This window comes from Carettochelys insculpta, chromosome 13 (genome assembly GCF_033958435.1).
Source record: "Carettochelys insculpta isolate YL-2023 chromosome 13, ASM3395843v1, whole genome shotgun sequence".
Classification (NCBI taxonomy): domain Eukaryota; kingdom Metazoa; phylum Chordata; order Testudines; family Carettochelyidae; genus Carettochelys; species Carettochelys insculpta.
The window spans coordinates 3,531,390-3,547,450 of NC_134149.1; the positions used below are offsets into that span (position 1 = coordinate 3,531,390).

Here is a 16,061-nt window from a genome sequence, read left to right on the forward strand (position 1 = left end):
TCAAAAGTCCATTAAATCCAAGGGTTTACGGCCCACCCACCTCTACCAGGCTCTCCCAACCCCAGTTCCTTCTCTCCCCTGAAAACAAACAAATAAACTGCCACTTGCTGGAGCTGCTGCACCCCACTGTGTGGCTGGGACCCTGCCGGTGCAGCTGGAGCCAACCCCACCACACGTGGCTTGCAGGGGCCACTCTGCAGGCCTGAAGGAGCCACTACACGCACCTCCCACCAAGGGTGGGGTGCGTACACAAGTGCCAATCTGTCCATGTACTTACCCCACCTCTGGTGGGAGGCATCCGTGGCGGCTCTGGTGAGTCTCTTGTTTTTGGGCAGGGCGGGGAAGAGAGGTCTGTTGTTCCCCAAGTCCACTAAATCAGGGTCTATAAAATCGAGGGCTTACTGTAGTTACACGCTGCCCATTTGAATAACTTTCTCTGAAGCACTTCAGATAGACAACAATAAAGCCCTTGTGTTTTCTTCAGAGAGGCTTTGTCCTTGCCTTCTCTGCTACTCCTGGGTAGAATAAATTGGTGTGGTAAAGAGTCAGTTTAATGTAATTTGCAGCATAAGGATGCTAGCTGCTAAAACCAAAATATCTATTTATCCATTAATTGGCAGTTAGAGACTAAATTGTGACTTTAATGTCAAATGTGTATTGTTTACAAGAAACATTTGCAATTTTCACTCTGGTTCTTAGAGACTGAGTTCTTGACTGGTCAGGATGCAGGAAAGGAATCTTATACTGATACCTGTATAATCAATTGCTTTCCAATCATGCAGTTAGTAACATCTGTGCCTTTGTGCAATGTATTTGCACAGCTGTAATTAACTGTAGGTTGGTAAACAGTTTTTCAAAGGAATAGCATCTGTGTCTTTTCGATAAGTTAGGTGTGCCACACAAAGAGAAGTAAAAATTAGTAAAAGCCTCTTAATTGTGTTTTTTAAAAGGTCTGATTAAAAAGATATATATGCAAGAAAGCAATCTTCTTAGCAAGATTTAGAACCGTTTTTGACAGTAGCGTTTCTCTGCCTCTCCTCAATATGATTCTCTTTTGGACCTGAAAATTGCTGTTTGCTTTCCATAAGAGATGGGAGAAATCCTTTACATGAATGTTGTTCATTTTTATACTGATCTCATCATTTTTTAATCTTTATTTGAAGGTATGACAGATATGCTCAACTGAAGCATAGGAATGACTGCTGTTAATTTTCAGGATCAGCTAGGCCTTTAAAATAAATTGTAGTGATTTGATTACTCGTGAATCTATTTTCAGTTTATGCTAGCTTTACTCATACTTCAAGACAATTACCCTGAGATATAGTTTAATTTCTTTATTACAGTACTTAAAAATTGCTCTAGATAGAAGCACTCAAGGTATTTTAAACATTAATAAACTGACTCTCCCCATGGCCCTGTAACATAGGCGTTCTCTCCACTTCTGACTCCTAGTAGAGGCACAAGACACTGGACATGTGTAAATGGGGATAAAAAGCCCACAGCTGTTCTGATCCATTTGATTCAGGTTCAAAGACTCGGGTTCCAGAGCTGAAAGAGTGCTATATTGGCATTCAGACTCAAGTTAGAGGGTCTTCAGGCTTTCTCAAGAGCCCAAGTTTGAATATCTACTCAACAATTTTTAGCCCTGCATCCTGACCTGGGACTATTCTCCTCATGTGCACATGCCCACCCAAGAAGGCTGGCTTTTAACCCTGATGCTGCTGTGAACCTCAAGGTGTTTTGCTTTAATCACAGACCATTCTCCCCTTGCTTGCTCTAAGATACAGAAGATAGCTAAATGTTTAGTGAAGTGGTAGTAATCTTTGTCAGTATTGAGAGAGATCAGATTTCTTTTGGTTTAGAGTTATTGGTTTTATCAGTGGCTTGCTGTACTGGGAACTATCTGTTGGGCATCCACAGAGAAATATCATAATGACTTCTTATAGTAGCATCCAAAGTTCCCAATTTGTATTTGGGCTCTCCTGTACCAGGCATGTCACAAACATAAACAAATGGCAATTTAGTTCTTTAACCAAAATGGACAAAGCTTATTGAGCTTTTGGAAGCATTCTATAAAACATTTAAACCTCGTTTTGAGTAATGTGTCAATTCCAGTGAACAATAAAGCTCTAATAACTGAACCCCTCCTAGTGTAGGAGGGGCTTTCTGGTTCAAATAAAGCCCAGGAGACATCTAAAAATCCAGAAAATGTAATAGCTTCTTTGGGCGTAAAGTGGGCAGTATTGTCAAGTTAACAGAGGTAGTGTTTGGACACTACTCTCAGCAGGAATCTTAGGAGACTCGTATCCCATGTTGTAGGCCCCAGAAAATACATCCAGCTTTTGGTTTCATTATATCAGCCCAGATCTGGGACATTTTAGAGTTATTGTCTTGCATTTCTGTTTGGTAGCCTTCAGTAATATTGATTTGAAGACTACCTTAGGGGAGAAAAGTCCATCCTCTGGCTGCTGTCACTGACATTCAGTTTCAGAATTGTTCTGTGTAGGAGGCTCTACAAAGTGGCTATACGAAGTGCATTATGTAGTTAACTGAACATTGTTCTGAGATAAGGGTTATGGGCAGAGGTGTAGTTTTTGCCCTACTGCCTGTGAGTAAACTTGGTTGTTGATGAATAGTTAATCCATGCTGTATAAAATTTGTATCCTTTTCCTTAAATATATATCACAAATACATGTAACCTTAAAAGGGGGGCATCTGGTATCCCAAGTTCAGCTTCCTTTAAGAGCAGGAAAATAATGTACTGGTAAACTGCTGGAAGAAGAGAAGCAGAGAGGTTGCAAGTCAAGCCAGTCAGTGACTAGGAAGAGATTAGAACCTGGTCCACACTTCTGTTTTGCCTGCATTGCTATGTCTGTTTGGTATACAGGGGAAGGGGGGAACCCTACAACCCTGACTGACCTAACTCTGCTGGCAAAAGTCCAAGCATAGCTGAAGTTGTATTAGCAAAAAGTTATTTAGCTAGAATAGTTTATTTCATTCAGGAAACTGGTGTGAGCTACACTGGCAAAATAATTCTTTTGTCAGAATAAGCAGCACCTGCAGAAGTAGGCTTTGCTGGCATAACACTGTTGACGAACTCTTTCGTCATCTTCACAATCCCTCTCTGGTGATGGAGTGCATGACCTCTGATCACCATGCGTTCATCCTATTCGCTGGATATGGTCCTTCAGTGGCACCTTATTTTTCTTTGTTAAATACTTCTATAGAGAACTTCGAAGATGGCTAAATTGTTTTTTCTGTGCATAAAGAGATGAGAGAGAACATTTCAGTCCAATTATACCTAGTAATTAATGTGGAGAGGCTCACCACTTAAGTGTCTCTATGCTGGCTCATTGCACATAGTTGGGCCAGATCCTGGGCTGTGCTACAGCTGCTTTTGCCCCAATATCAGCACAAGGCAGGCCTAAAGTTAGGGAGATATTGGCCAGCTGCCCCAGCACTGAGAAACCCTTTAGATTGTCCCCTGGTCATTGCACAGAAATTGTGTGTGCTCATGCACACTCTGGTGTAGGGGGAAGAGGGTGGCTGGAAGAAACAGTCTCTCGGACTGTTCTAGCTGACACTTGGGAACTAGACCTGTACGTAATGAAGGATTAGGGAAGTACAGTGGTGTTTCAAGTGCCCTTTGTGCACACAACTTCCCACCCTTCCCCACCTTTTGTTACTCTTTGGACTTCTCAGTTACATACAGAGTTCCGGGCCACTGGCTGCAGCATTTAGCTCTTACTCTATCAGCTCCTGCAAATAGGCAAGCACCCCCAACTCTTGTGAATTTGGATGGGAGTAGCACATGCTCTGCATATTTTTCAGGATTAAGAGCATGTTGCTGAAGTTGAAGGCCAATGTTTATCAACTTTACCATTTAACTTCATATTGTGCTTGGACACCCTCTACAGTGAACTCTCCCAGTGCAAAAGGAATCAAGTTGGGCCTCGCAAGAGATATAAGGACTGCATGAAGGCCAACATTGCTCATGCTGGTTTAAAACCAGATCAGCTAGAGCAGCATGAAAAAGACCGAACAAGCTGGCGTGCTCTCGTATGACATGCATATGACTTTGAACAGCACAGCTTTGAAGAGCAGTGACGCTTGCGCCTCATTGATGCTCGTGAGAGGAAGAAAGCAACAGCAGCAGCCACACCAACAGAGCCAGGACAATTCCCTTTCCCCCTCTGTGAATGTCCAGGCCGTTCAAAGCTTGGACTCCTCAGCCACATGCGAGTCCACAACCGATGAGCCTGTGCAAGCTCAAGACGTCATGGTTGGACATGATGGACTACCTACTACATTGTGCTTGGAAATGTTTGGGCCTCTTTGGAATGCCAGAATGACTGTATTGGGCTACGTTTTAATTTTGTTCTTCTTGGATTGTCTGAGGTGATGGCTGAGGCATTATTTGCATACTGCTGCTTCCTGCTTTTAAACAGGTTATTTTAAGGGACTGACTCTGAAAATACATGAAAACGCCTCCTCAGCTTGGAGATGTAGACTTAAATAATTTAGGTGTAGATATAAAAGATTTTCTGTTACAGAAGAACCTATAAACTCAAGTGGACCTGAGAACTTCCATCATTTATTTGTTTTTACAGTACCCAAAGGCCTTTCCCCCTACCTGAATTTTTGTGGTGTGTTCTGCTTCAGACTTCACCTTGTCCTCATAAATTCAGCATTAATGAGCAGTCCTGTAGCATCTTAGGGACTTACAAATTTATTGGGTCATGAGCTTTTGTGACTGAGATGACTTTAATCATCTTAACAAGTGGGACTTATCCATGAAAGTTCAAGACCTAATAGTATCTTCATATGAAGGGAAAAAAAGCCTTTTAGCATGTGTACGAAAATAAGTCTGTAGAATGTAAAGACTTTATTCATCGGCATATAAATGTGAATACACAGACATTAAACATGTTGAAATGTTATTTTTATGAGATGGATGAGCCTGATTCCCAGCAGCTGATCTTGCTGCAGCTCCCCCCATTACAAATTTTCTCTCTCTCTCTCTCACACACACACACACACACACACACACACACACCCACCCCCCCCCCCCCCACCCTCTGAGGTGGTCCATCCCCTACTTTGCTTACCCTGTTCTAGCACATGGGCTTCTGTGTTGGACTAGTGCTCCTGGGAGCTACAATAATACAGTAGGTCTCAACATTTGCGAGGATTCAGTGTTGAAAACCCTCGTGAATGTTGAATTTTGTGAATATGGCCCCCTCCTGGCTGCGGGCACTCACGAATAATTGAATTTGCGAACATTTAAGATCGTGAATCTTGAGACCCTACTGTACAAATAAAAGTCTGATTTACTTTACTGGAAATTCTATTCTGGAAGGCTTTTTGCCAACTTTATAGCTGCTAATTTTTTACAAGAATTTTACATTATGCTCCTTTGTAAATTATCCTTATTCTGCTATGCGTAAATGAACTTTCTGTTCGGAACATTTGTGATAAACCTGTATCCACATCTTTAATGTGAGTTTGAGGGGGAAAGGAATTACTTTACAGCCATGCCGCTGATGGGGATGAGTGGAACGTTCAGAAGGCAGTATTTATAGCTTGTAGATAGTGATACATCATGTTGTGTAGATGGCCTGGCTCACACTTGATCTCCGAGGCCACAATAAGGTAAAAATTCTTTACAGCCAAAGAGGGCATACCACTGAACTTGAGACAGGGTGCTAAGACCCCATCGCTTGGTGGAAGAACTTTCTGAAACGATATCCAGAGGGAAGCAAAAGGGAAGGGAAGCTCCTTCTCCTTCCAATGCATGCTTTTAAGACAGTCTTTCACATCTGTGTTTGTTGCGGGGGAAAGTTTGAGCACGAGGGGCAGTGCTGGCAGTTAGCATGGAATATGAGCTGGAAGATACCGAATAAGCACCAGCAAGCCCATATTTCACTGCCACAATGCACAGGTACTGGGATTTCCAATGTACTTTTCCTAGAACAATATTATCAGGTCTGCACATAAGCAGTCTTAGAAGGGAAGGGTACACAGGTGCACTGGAAGGTCATGAAAATTTACAGAATCCAAAGAATTATCAGTGGCCCCTAGGCCTGAATTTAATTATTGGTGATGGAAGAGAAAGAAATGGTTCAAACAGGAGAGGTAGACACCCCCCCGCCCCAAAGAATAAGTAGATGATATAGTAGGTTAGTGTGGAGCTAGTCTACACAACCTAATCCGCTCTGCATTGGACAGGGAAAGAAGGAAGGAAATCGTGATGGATGCATCGGGCACCAACGGGTGCTGAGCCCAGGGTTGAGGAGGAGGAAGAATAATGCCAGCTAAGATAAATGTTTCTGTCTCAAAGAACAGTTGGACAGAAAAGTAAATCTCAGAAGAAATTATGCATCACCTACCTAGTTTCTCTGAACTATATTAGCACAATGGCAGGACCTTTAAGAGAAGTGTCTCATGCTGAACAGAGCTCCCAGCCTCTATTGAAGACCTCTTCAGTCTCATGCTTCAGCAGCTGTTGTATATTTTAAACTTTTTGCCAGTGTAGCTTTGTTGGACAGGTTGTAATGAGGTGTGATTTCAAGACACAGTTGTGTTTGCCAACCCCGCTAGTGTACACATGGTTATGGTGGCATAATATTCTGGCATATTTAAACCATCAGAGCCTTACATGTAGACCTTGTATTGGAAAGTGTGCCTGTGGATTTTATTTTTGTCTGTCCTAAACAGTGTCAAGGAACACACTGACCAAGATGGACCTAACCACACAGATAAAACCATTTGATAGTTTCTGGCTCCTTTCAGTGAATTAGGTTCTTATGGTATTCTCTCTGTATTCACACTCATCTTTCTCCAAATGAACAAGAAATAGTACAAAGCAAGTAAAAAAGAGCAGGCTTTTGTTTTGTACCAGTGTTTCTGCCAGATTCCTTACCATACAGATCCTGGGGAAGATTTGGCAGCGAGATTGAGAGTTGGAAAATTCTTTCAGGATTTTTTAGCTTTCTAGAACCAAAAGAAATAAGAGCTTCATGATTATCAGCTTGTTCCTTTAGAAGGAACAACTTGGCAAGATAGAACTGTCATACAGTCCTATTTCTTTGCAAATTAGACAACACATTTTAATACACTGTAGGACTTTTAAATAAAAAATAGGAGTGCTGTTTTTATAAAGAAAATCAGAAGCTGTGACCTACATCTCCAGGGTTTGAGAATATTGGAAACAAAAGAATTTAAGAAACTTATCTACATTTTTCTTTAGATATCAGCTCCATTTCTGCAGCTATTGTGCACGCATTTTATTTTTATCGACATGAACTGAAAATGTGGTAAATGTCCTATGATTTATTCATTGGTTCCAGTGATAGGAGCTGATTTCCTGGTACATATTGCTCATGCAAAATATATGCTAGTTAGCAACATTGGGGTAGTTGATTTTTGGTATTTAGCATGACCTTATGAAAGAGTAATTATATTTTCTCTGTTGAACGGTATTCAAATTATATTGCATTTATAGCATGTGTGCATTTAATTCTACAGTGAAATTTAGAAGGAGTATTTCAAAATCTTCTGAGTATAAATTAAATCTTGTATTTCAGTAGCTGGCAGGGTTTTAAAGGATATGTAATGCTCTGAATTTTAGAATATTTTAGAAGGTATCCATTTAGAAACTTCAATAATATCTGTGCTTAATTAGGTTAACATGGTGGGAAAATGATAAGATCCTTTATATTTGCATTTCTTGATAAATAGATTAGCATGAATTTACTTTTGGCAGGGGCAGCAGCTAATTGTTTACTGACAATGTTTATGTTGCTTGGAGAGACTCTGGAGCCTGAATTCCTCTAGAGCTTGTCAAGAAGGTGTTAGTGTGCATGGTTGTACATCTGGAAGCACTGTTTAATAGCAGAAGTTATGAGGCATGGAAAGAAAGTTTGAAGAAGTAAATAGAGAAGATTGCAGCGTGGAGGTACAGTTACTTTACATCATGAGGCATTTGACTTTTTTCAGAAAGGTGATCCGAGGCTAAATGCTGCTTTTACTATTCTGTTGTGTGCCCCCTCCCCTCCCCCCCCCCCCCCGGCCTTTTATCAAATTGAGAGGGAAAGAAAGGTTGCTGCCTTCACCTAGCCATAGTATGGTTCATAGATCTCTTTCAAGAAGCCTTGTTAGTAGGCTTGGACACAAACCTCCTTTGAATTATTCAGCACCTGATGAAGATAGTCTCCTTCATATAATAGAAACTGCTTCCTTTTAGAGATTTGCTGCTGTAGGTTATCTTCCAGACCACACTCCTTTGTTCAGTGGAGGAAAACTTATTAAGCAGTTGTTCTCTGATGTGCGTGTGCTGTTGTTGCAGAATACCATGGTCCCAAGCGTGGGAGCCGAGCTGTACTAGCCCCAGCTGTTAGCTCGTCTGATCTCATGAGCAGAGCAGGGTCCAGCCTGGTTCATTCTAAATTGATTGGCATTCCCCCTCCTCCACCTACAAAAGGAAGCAAAACCAAACTGTTTCAGGGTATGCTGTTGTTGATTCAGTAGATCACAAACTTGAGGTCAAACAGATTTGCTAGCATGATTTGCGCTAGGGGCAGATCTCCCTGGTGAGACTTAAAGTAGAAGTCTTGACTATTTGTGATACAAGTACTCTGTGGGTTTCAGATGACTCTGAGGAAGAACAGTGTTTCATAGATAAGCCACACCATTAGTGGTCTGGTAGAATAATATTATAATCTTTTCTTCTAAGTCGTCTCTTCCCCTGTTTCATCCTCGCTGGTCACCATAATATGTGAGTGACCTGGCCCTAATATGCACAGGAAGGCAGCTGGAGTACCAGTGGAATGGAGGAGGCGTAGCTCAGTGATTTGAGTATTGGCCTGCTAAGCTCAGAGTTGTGAGTTCAGCCCTTGAGGGGGCCATTTTGGTATCTGGGGCAAATAGATGTAAAAAAAATCTGTCAGGGATGGTGATAGGTCCTGCTTTGAGTGCAGGAGACTGGACTCGGTGACCTATGAAGGTCCCTTCCAGCTCTAGGAGACTGGTAAATCTCCTGCTGAGTCTGACTGATTATGATAGAGAAATTCAGAAGTTTTATGCCGTGACTGTATTGGAGGGGAGGAGAGGCTTCTTCACTTCAACCATAGCAAATGCAAAGTGTGGATCAGCTGGGCTATTCTCAGTATTCAACAATATTGGAAGTTTTTGAGTTGTCTCCCGTTAAGAATGATTGGTCTAGAGTGAATTTTCTGTCCTTGTAGCATCGGAACCATATTGAGGGAATAGGAGAAGAGCAAGAGATGCTCACTGAGATCCTGGAAAGCGCGTAGGGCAAGAGTATCCAGCCTTTTTTCATGGGGCATCATGCGGCAATTTTTTTATATGATCTTGGAGCTGAACACAAAGTAGCCCCAGGTCACCCCCTCCCCCTGCTCCCAGTCTTAAACCCCTTGAAGCTCCAAACTGTCCCCAGCCTTATACTTCACCACAGCCCAAAACCACCCCTTGAACATCACAGCAGGGACAGCTTCCTTCCATGCTGAAAGAATAGGACTCAGTTTAACGGCCAAAACTCTCCTGCTAGCCATTAAACCAATTAAATTGAATTCTACTCTAGTGTTGCTCACCTCTACCTTTTTTAAATAAAGTACCCCTTTTTCAAAAAAAAGAAAAAAAAGGGGGGGACCCAGTACCCACAATTTTCAGACATGCAAAATTGCCAGTCCTCCCTGCCATCCCCCAGAACCAGGCACCCCCAGCACAAACAGGGCGCCAGCACAGCTGCCACACAGGCTGGGATGACCCTCTACTGTCGGTAACCTAAGCTGGCAGGTAACATCTCTGTCCCCAAGCAAAGAATGAGCAAGGAGCAGAGAGGAGCCCAGATGGTTTTGAATCAGAGGCAGCAGTTAGAAGATGAGGGAGAAGTTGGAAGGCTGTTAGCCTGTGCTGCGGAGAGAGGGACAAAGAAGGAGTCTAGTATTGTCAGAGCACCCCTCAGGCCTCCCCTCACCAATATGGATTGGAATTACTGTCTCTGCCTGCTGTGCTGACACACCTATGCGGTGCCTCTGCTGACTAATAAACTTCCTTTTCTACCTGCTGAGTGAGAGTCAATCCTGCCTGCGGACAGGATGCAGAGCTTGGGAACACCTGAACCCCACATAAGTTTTTCATATCAGCAGAGTACATGGCTTTCCATCTTTATGAATCTGACACATTCTCACCTTTGCTCACCTACAGACAGGTGTAGTTTCCTGACTGCCTGGCTCCCTCATTTCCACTGACTATGTGGGCAGATGATCAGGCCCTTCCTTTACTGTACAACACACAGTGTAACTACTAACTGAACAAAAGTGAAGCTTAATTATCTGATGATACTGTATTGATGTGTAGCATTATCATGTAACTTGACCAGTGCTCCCAGGAGCGGGAGTGTGAATGACCTGCTTTTTGGAGACTGACGTGGGTTAGTCCTTTGACAAGAAGTAAAACAACTTGTTTACAATCTTTCTTTTCCTTTAACAGAACCATAGAGCAGACCCAGAAGAACTGTTCACAAAACTAGAACGCATTGGAAAAGGCTCATTTGGTGAAGTCTTTAAAGGAATTGATAATCGAACACAGCAGGTGGTTGCTATAAAAATCATAGATCTCGAGGAAGCAGAAGATGAAATAGAGGACATACAGCAAGAGATAACTGTCTTAAGTCAGTGTGATAGTCCTTATGTAACAAAATACTATGGATCCTATTTAAAGGTAATGTATACTGTTGCTCCACATTCACTGGAAAAATCTTGTCCTGTCTTTTGAAAGCAGCGAAATTAAGAAAATTCAAGATGAAGGAGCACTGTCTTGTCAACTTGAATTTAAAAAAAAAAAAGACTAATAACATTTCTGGCAATGAATAGCAGTGCTTAGCAATACTGCGTTGTGCCTTTTTTCCAAGTCAGGTTTTCTGATCCTGCTGGCAGTGTGGGTTGTTGGGGGGAGGCAGTAAGGGGACAGGCGTGGAATGTCGCACAGCCAGAGTAAAAATGTGGTGGGGCTTGCCTCTCCCAGCAGTCTTGTTGTGTGTACAGGTGTCTTCTCTTGGCAGGCAGCACCACAAGATTTAAACCTGTTTTCACCCTCCACTTTTTCTGTATCTCTCAGTGAGTGATGCTCCTCCTACTTCCTGCCTATACTTATCTCTGTGTGGCTGCTCTTGCTGCAGAAGCTGGCTTTGAGACGGGAGATCTGTACTGTCTCACCTAGACCAGGATGGATTCTAGCTCCGGTAAAGGGACTGGGCAGAAGATCTTTTCTGCCTCCACTTTTGCACTTGGCTCCTAGTATTCTTTGCATCCTATAGGGGTCTCACATTCCATGGCTCTGAAAGGGTTATCTCAGATGTGTTCTCTCTCCAAGCATCTGTGTGTTTGGCTTTGGCCCAGGAAGAAAAGATGCCCTGACAGAACATTTGTAGCATCAAAATGTTGTCTGCTACCTTACTGGTAAATGCTAGTCAAGGTTTTAGAAAGTGTGCGCCTATGCACAGTGTGTGGTTGCTGTCTTTAGCTAGTGCGTGAGACAGGAAATGACCATCGGCAAAACACTGGAACTGCCTATACACAGTGCTGGTCAAATGCACAAAGTAAACAAACTAGAGGAATGCCAGGGAAATCTCTCCTCTGCTTCCTTTTCAGCTTTCCTGAATGTTACTTAGTGACCAATGTTAGTTACAAAATTTTTAGATAGAAATGTGATTTTCTTTTGTTTTGTTTTTAATGTTAAGAAGATCCTTTTAAGGCCAGTGCCACTGACAGCATTTTAATGGGGCTCTTTTCAGTAAAGCCAGCAGGTAGCTTAAGCCTGTGTGTGTAGGGCATTCTTGACATTCAGGTAAGAACACAGGTACAGGAGAAGGTTATTCGGAGAACTGGTTCTTCTATGGTGTCCAGTTCTTTTTCCTTTGGTTTAAATTGACAAATCATGGTAATGTAATTTATCTCATAAGTGCCCATGGGTTTTAAAAGTGTACTTCAATGTTCAGTGTGAGCCAAAATTAAGGCTTCTTTTTTCCCTTGTCTTTTTCCTATTCTGTGGGATTTCTTTCTCCACCAAAAGTGGACACACAGCATCCTAGCCTGTCTTTCCTGTTCTTGTAAAGTGCATCGTCAGCCTGTGAATCTGTCAGAGTTGGTCTTCTGAGGTTTAGGCAACCAGAAGGCCAGATGTTTGCCTTAAGGAACAAACAGATAAAGGGAAGAGTGTTGGTGAAAATCATCTCCTTTGAGCTCAGTAAAATACCGTCAAGTTATTTAGTTTCCTTGACTTCCAAAACATAGGAATAATTTACTTTATAACAGCCAATTTTGTAAGTCAGGAATGTGCAGAGACATTAAAAGATAAAAAAGAGAGAGACTTTTTTTTGTACTAATTAATGCTCTTAAAAATTTAGGTATTAGGGGAAAAATGCATACTCCAGATAGGGGAAAGCTAAATATGAGTTATACGTCTATATTCATGAACTTTTTGTAGGGGAAGTCTAAATGCACCCATCACTGTTTTTGAATTAGCCTTCAAGAGTCTTGCCCATTGTTGAACAAGTCATACTTTTGTATCTTCCTCTTCTTACCCAGTAGGAATCTTTCATCAGTGCTGTAGGGGTGATAAACTATTGGCTGGAATTAGCTTAATATTTATAGTCCAAAAATTCCTGGCAAATACAGAACTACTATTGCAGCAATATTTAAGTTTCCAGCATGAGTGTCTTCAGTTTTGCAATTACTATTATGATTCGGTCAATTCTGAAGTTTTTAAAGGTTAATCCTAGCCTTAAAGCTGTTATTCAGACTTCCTAAATTCTCTTCATGGAAAAAATAAATGTCTCTATATTTGTATGGATATTTCTGTGGTTGGTAACCATCTAGTTCCTTCCTGAGAAAGTCCTTTAAGGATGTGCTTGACAAGTATTTCTCTCACCCAGCTTGACTATCCTGAGCTGTGGTTTCACTGGCTGACTGCTCCCTGCAGTTAGATAAGTAAATATGTTCAGAGATGTGAGCAATAGACTGTTACCTAAAAAGACTGTCAGTTCAATTTTCCTTCAAAATTAAATGGTTTGATTTGGGAGGGAAGGGAGTAGAGGTTCTGTTGCTACCTAACTACTAATTACAGGGATCATTTCAGCAGGATAAAGTTACTGTCTACCTAAGAAATCAGAGGACAAAACTACCAGATGCTTGGAGCAAACTTTTTTTTTTGTTTATTACTTTTTAGTTTTAGTAACAGAGAGGCAGCCATGCTAGTCTATATACTAACAAAACAAAAAAGCAGTCAAGTAGCACTTAAAGACTAACAAAATAATTTATTGGGTGAGCTTTCGTGGGACAGACCCACTTCTTCAGACCATAGCCATACCAGGACAGACTCAATATTTAAGGCACAGAGAACCAAAATATAACCAAAACCAACCTCGGTTCTCTGTGCCTTAAATATTGAGTCTGTCCTGGTATGGCTATGGTCTGAAGAAGTGGGTCTGTCCCACGAAAGCTCACCTAATAAATTATTTTGTTAGTCTTTAAGTGCTGCTTGACTGCTTTTTCTTTTTCTTTTAGTAATTATAGCAGGTGTTATTTAGCAGGAAATGGCACTTTCAAACTGATGTCTTTTTAACGAGTTGCTTTAGATCATTGTCTTATTCCAGCAATGGCTCTTGTGCCAGAAAAACCTCACTGAAACTTTCTGATGCTTTCGATAGCTATAGGGAAGCTATGAATCATAGAATACTAGGCCTGGAAAGGACCCCAAGAGAGCATTGAGTCCAGCCCCTGCCCCAATGGCAGGACCAAGTACCATCTAAACCATCCCTGGTAGACATCTATCTAACCTGTTCTTAAATATCTCCAGTGATGGAGATTCCACAACCTCCCTTGGCAGTTTATTCCATTGTTTGACCACCCTGACAGTTAGGAACTTTTTCCTAATGTCCAACCTAAACCTCCCTTGCTGCAGTTTAAATCCATTGCCTCTTGTTGTATCCTCAGGGGCCAAAAAGAACAAGTTTTCTCCCTCCTCTTTATGACACCCTTTTAGATACCTGAAAACTGCTGTCATGTCACCCTTCAATCTTCTCTTTTCCAAACTAAGCAAGCCCAATTCTTTCAGCCTTTCTTCATAGGTCACATTCTCTAGACCTTTAATCATTCTTGTCGCTCTTTTCTGGACCCTCTCTGATTTCTCCACATCTTTCTTGAACTGCGGTGCCCAAAACTGAACACAGTACTCCAGGTGAGGCCTAACCAACACAGAGTAGAGCGGAAGAATGACTTCTCGTGTTTTGTTCACAACACACCTCTTAATGCATGCCAGAATCATGTTTGCTTTTTTTTGCAACAGCATCTCAGTGTTGACTCATATTTAGCTTGTGGTCCCCTATAACCCCTAGATCCCTTTCTGCTGTAGTCATTCCTAGACAGTCTCTCCCCATTCTGTATGTGTGACACTGATTGTTCCTTCCTAAGTGGAGCACTTTGCATTTGTCCTTATTAAACTTCATCCTGTTTACCTCAGACCTTTCTCCAGTTTATCCAGATCATTTTGAATTATGACCCTATCCTCCAAAGCAGTTGCAACCCCTCCCAGTTTGGTGTCATCTGCAAACATAAGAAGTGTACTTTCTATGCCAATATCTAAATCGTTGATGAAGATATTGAACAGAACCGGTCCTAACACAGACCTCTGCGGAACCCCACTTGTTATAGTTTTCCAGCAGGATTGAGAGCCATTAAGAAATACTCTCTGGGTATGGTTATCCAGCCAGTTATGCACCCACCTTATAGTAGCCTCATCTAAATTGTATTTGCCTAGTTTTTTTATAAGACTATCGTGAGACCATATCAAGTGCTTTACTGAAGTCTAGGTATGCCACATCTACCACTTCTCCCCTATCCACAAGGCTCATTATCCTATCAAAGAAAGCTATCAGATTGGTTTGACATGATTTGTTCTTTACAAACCCATGCTGACTGGTCCCTGTCACCTTACCACCTTCCAAGTGCTTGCAGATGATTTCTTTAATTACCTGCTCCATTATCTTTCCTGGCACTGAAGTTAAGCTGACTGACCTGTAGTTTCCTGGGTTATTTTTATTCCTCTTTTTATAGATGGGCACTATATTTGCCCTTTTCCAGTCTTCTGGAATCTCTCCTGTCTCCCATGATTTTCCAAAGATGATAGATAAAGGCTCAGATATCTCCTCTTTCAGCTCCTTGAGTATTCTAGGACGCATTTCATCAGGCCCTGGTAACTTGCAGACATCTAATTTTTCTAAGCGATTTTTAATTTGTTCTTTTTTTATTTCAACTTCTAACCCTACCCCTTTCCCACTAGCATTCACTATGTTGGACATTCCTTCATCATCCTTCTCAGTGATGAGATCTCTGAGATGTACTAAAATTTTAGTGCTTGTCAACTAGAAGGATTTGAAGTATAAAGGCCTAAACAAACCTTAAAGCAGTGTAAATATGTTTTAACTCCTCTTGCTACAATAATGGTGAAATACTGACTTAATGAAAAACAGTGAAACAAGGATGTTTTTTATCACAAGAATCTGTTGAGGAAGAATATTCTTGTTTGTATGTAGAGGTCAGCAGAAATAATCCTGCAAAGAGAAGTTTTATTTTGAATCTCAAGCTTCAGCTCTAAAAGATTGAGCTCCCCTCACCCAGAGCTTGCTGTTTTCTTCTAAATCCAGGAAAAAACCCCGATGAAATTGACCATTATTTTAGTTGCCTAATATTGAGAATATTGCCATAGTACCTAGTGCTGTAATACTTAGTTTCTGATTAGTAAAAAGTTCTGAATACACAAGTGTCCAGTAGAACCAATGAGGGTAGGGTCTTTCTAGCCAGTTGACCTTCATTCAAATTATGCCTATGAAATAGATGGTCATCTAAACTGATTTCTATTTTCAGTGTTATATTCCTCCCTAACGATGAAAACTGCTGGCATGAGAAGTCTCTTATATTTTGGTGTTTGTATGAAAAAGCTTGTGCCGATGAAATTGAAGTATTCATTATACAGTGTCTTTA

General features: G+C 41.4%; 1 protein-coding gene across 3 annotated transcripts in view; it reads left to right on the forward strand.

Annotated features, from left to right (window-relative positions):
- The window catches only part of STK26 (serine/threonine kinase 26), a 52,796-nt gene that overhangs the window by 17,311 nt on the left and 19,424 nt on the right, over window positions 1–16,061 (forward strand). For all 3 annotated transcript variants that reach the window (XR_012647364.1, XM_075008074.1, XM_075008075.1), the window contains exon 3: window positions 10,513–10,743. Coding sequence is in view for 2 of the 3 variants with exons in the window: in XM_075008074.1 (XP_074864175.1) it covers window positions 10,513–10,743 (231 nt within the window). In the remaining variant the exon portion in view is untranslated. The remainder of the gene's footprint in view (window positions 1–10,512; window positions 10,744–16,061) is intronic.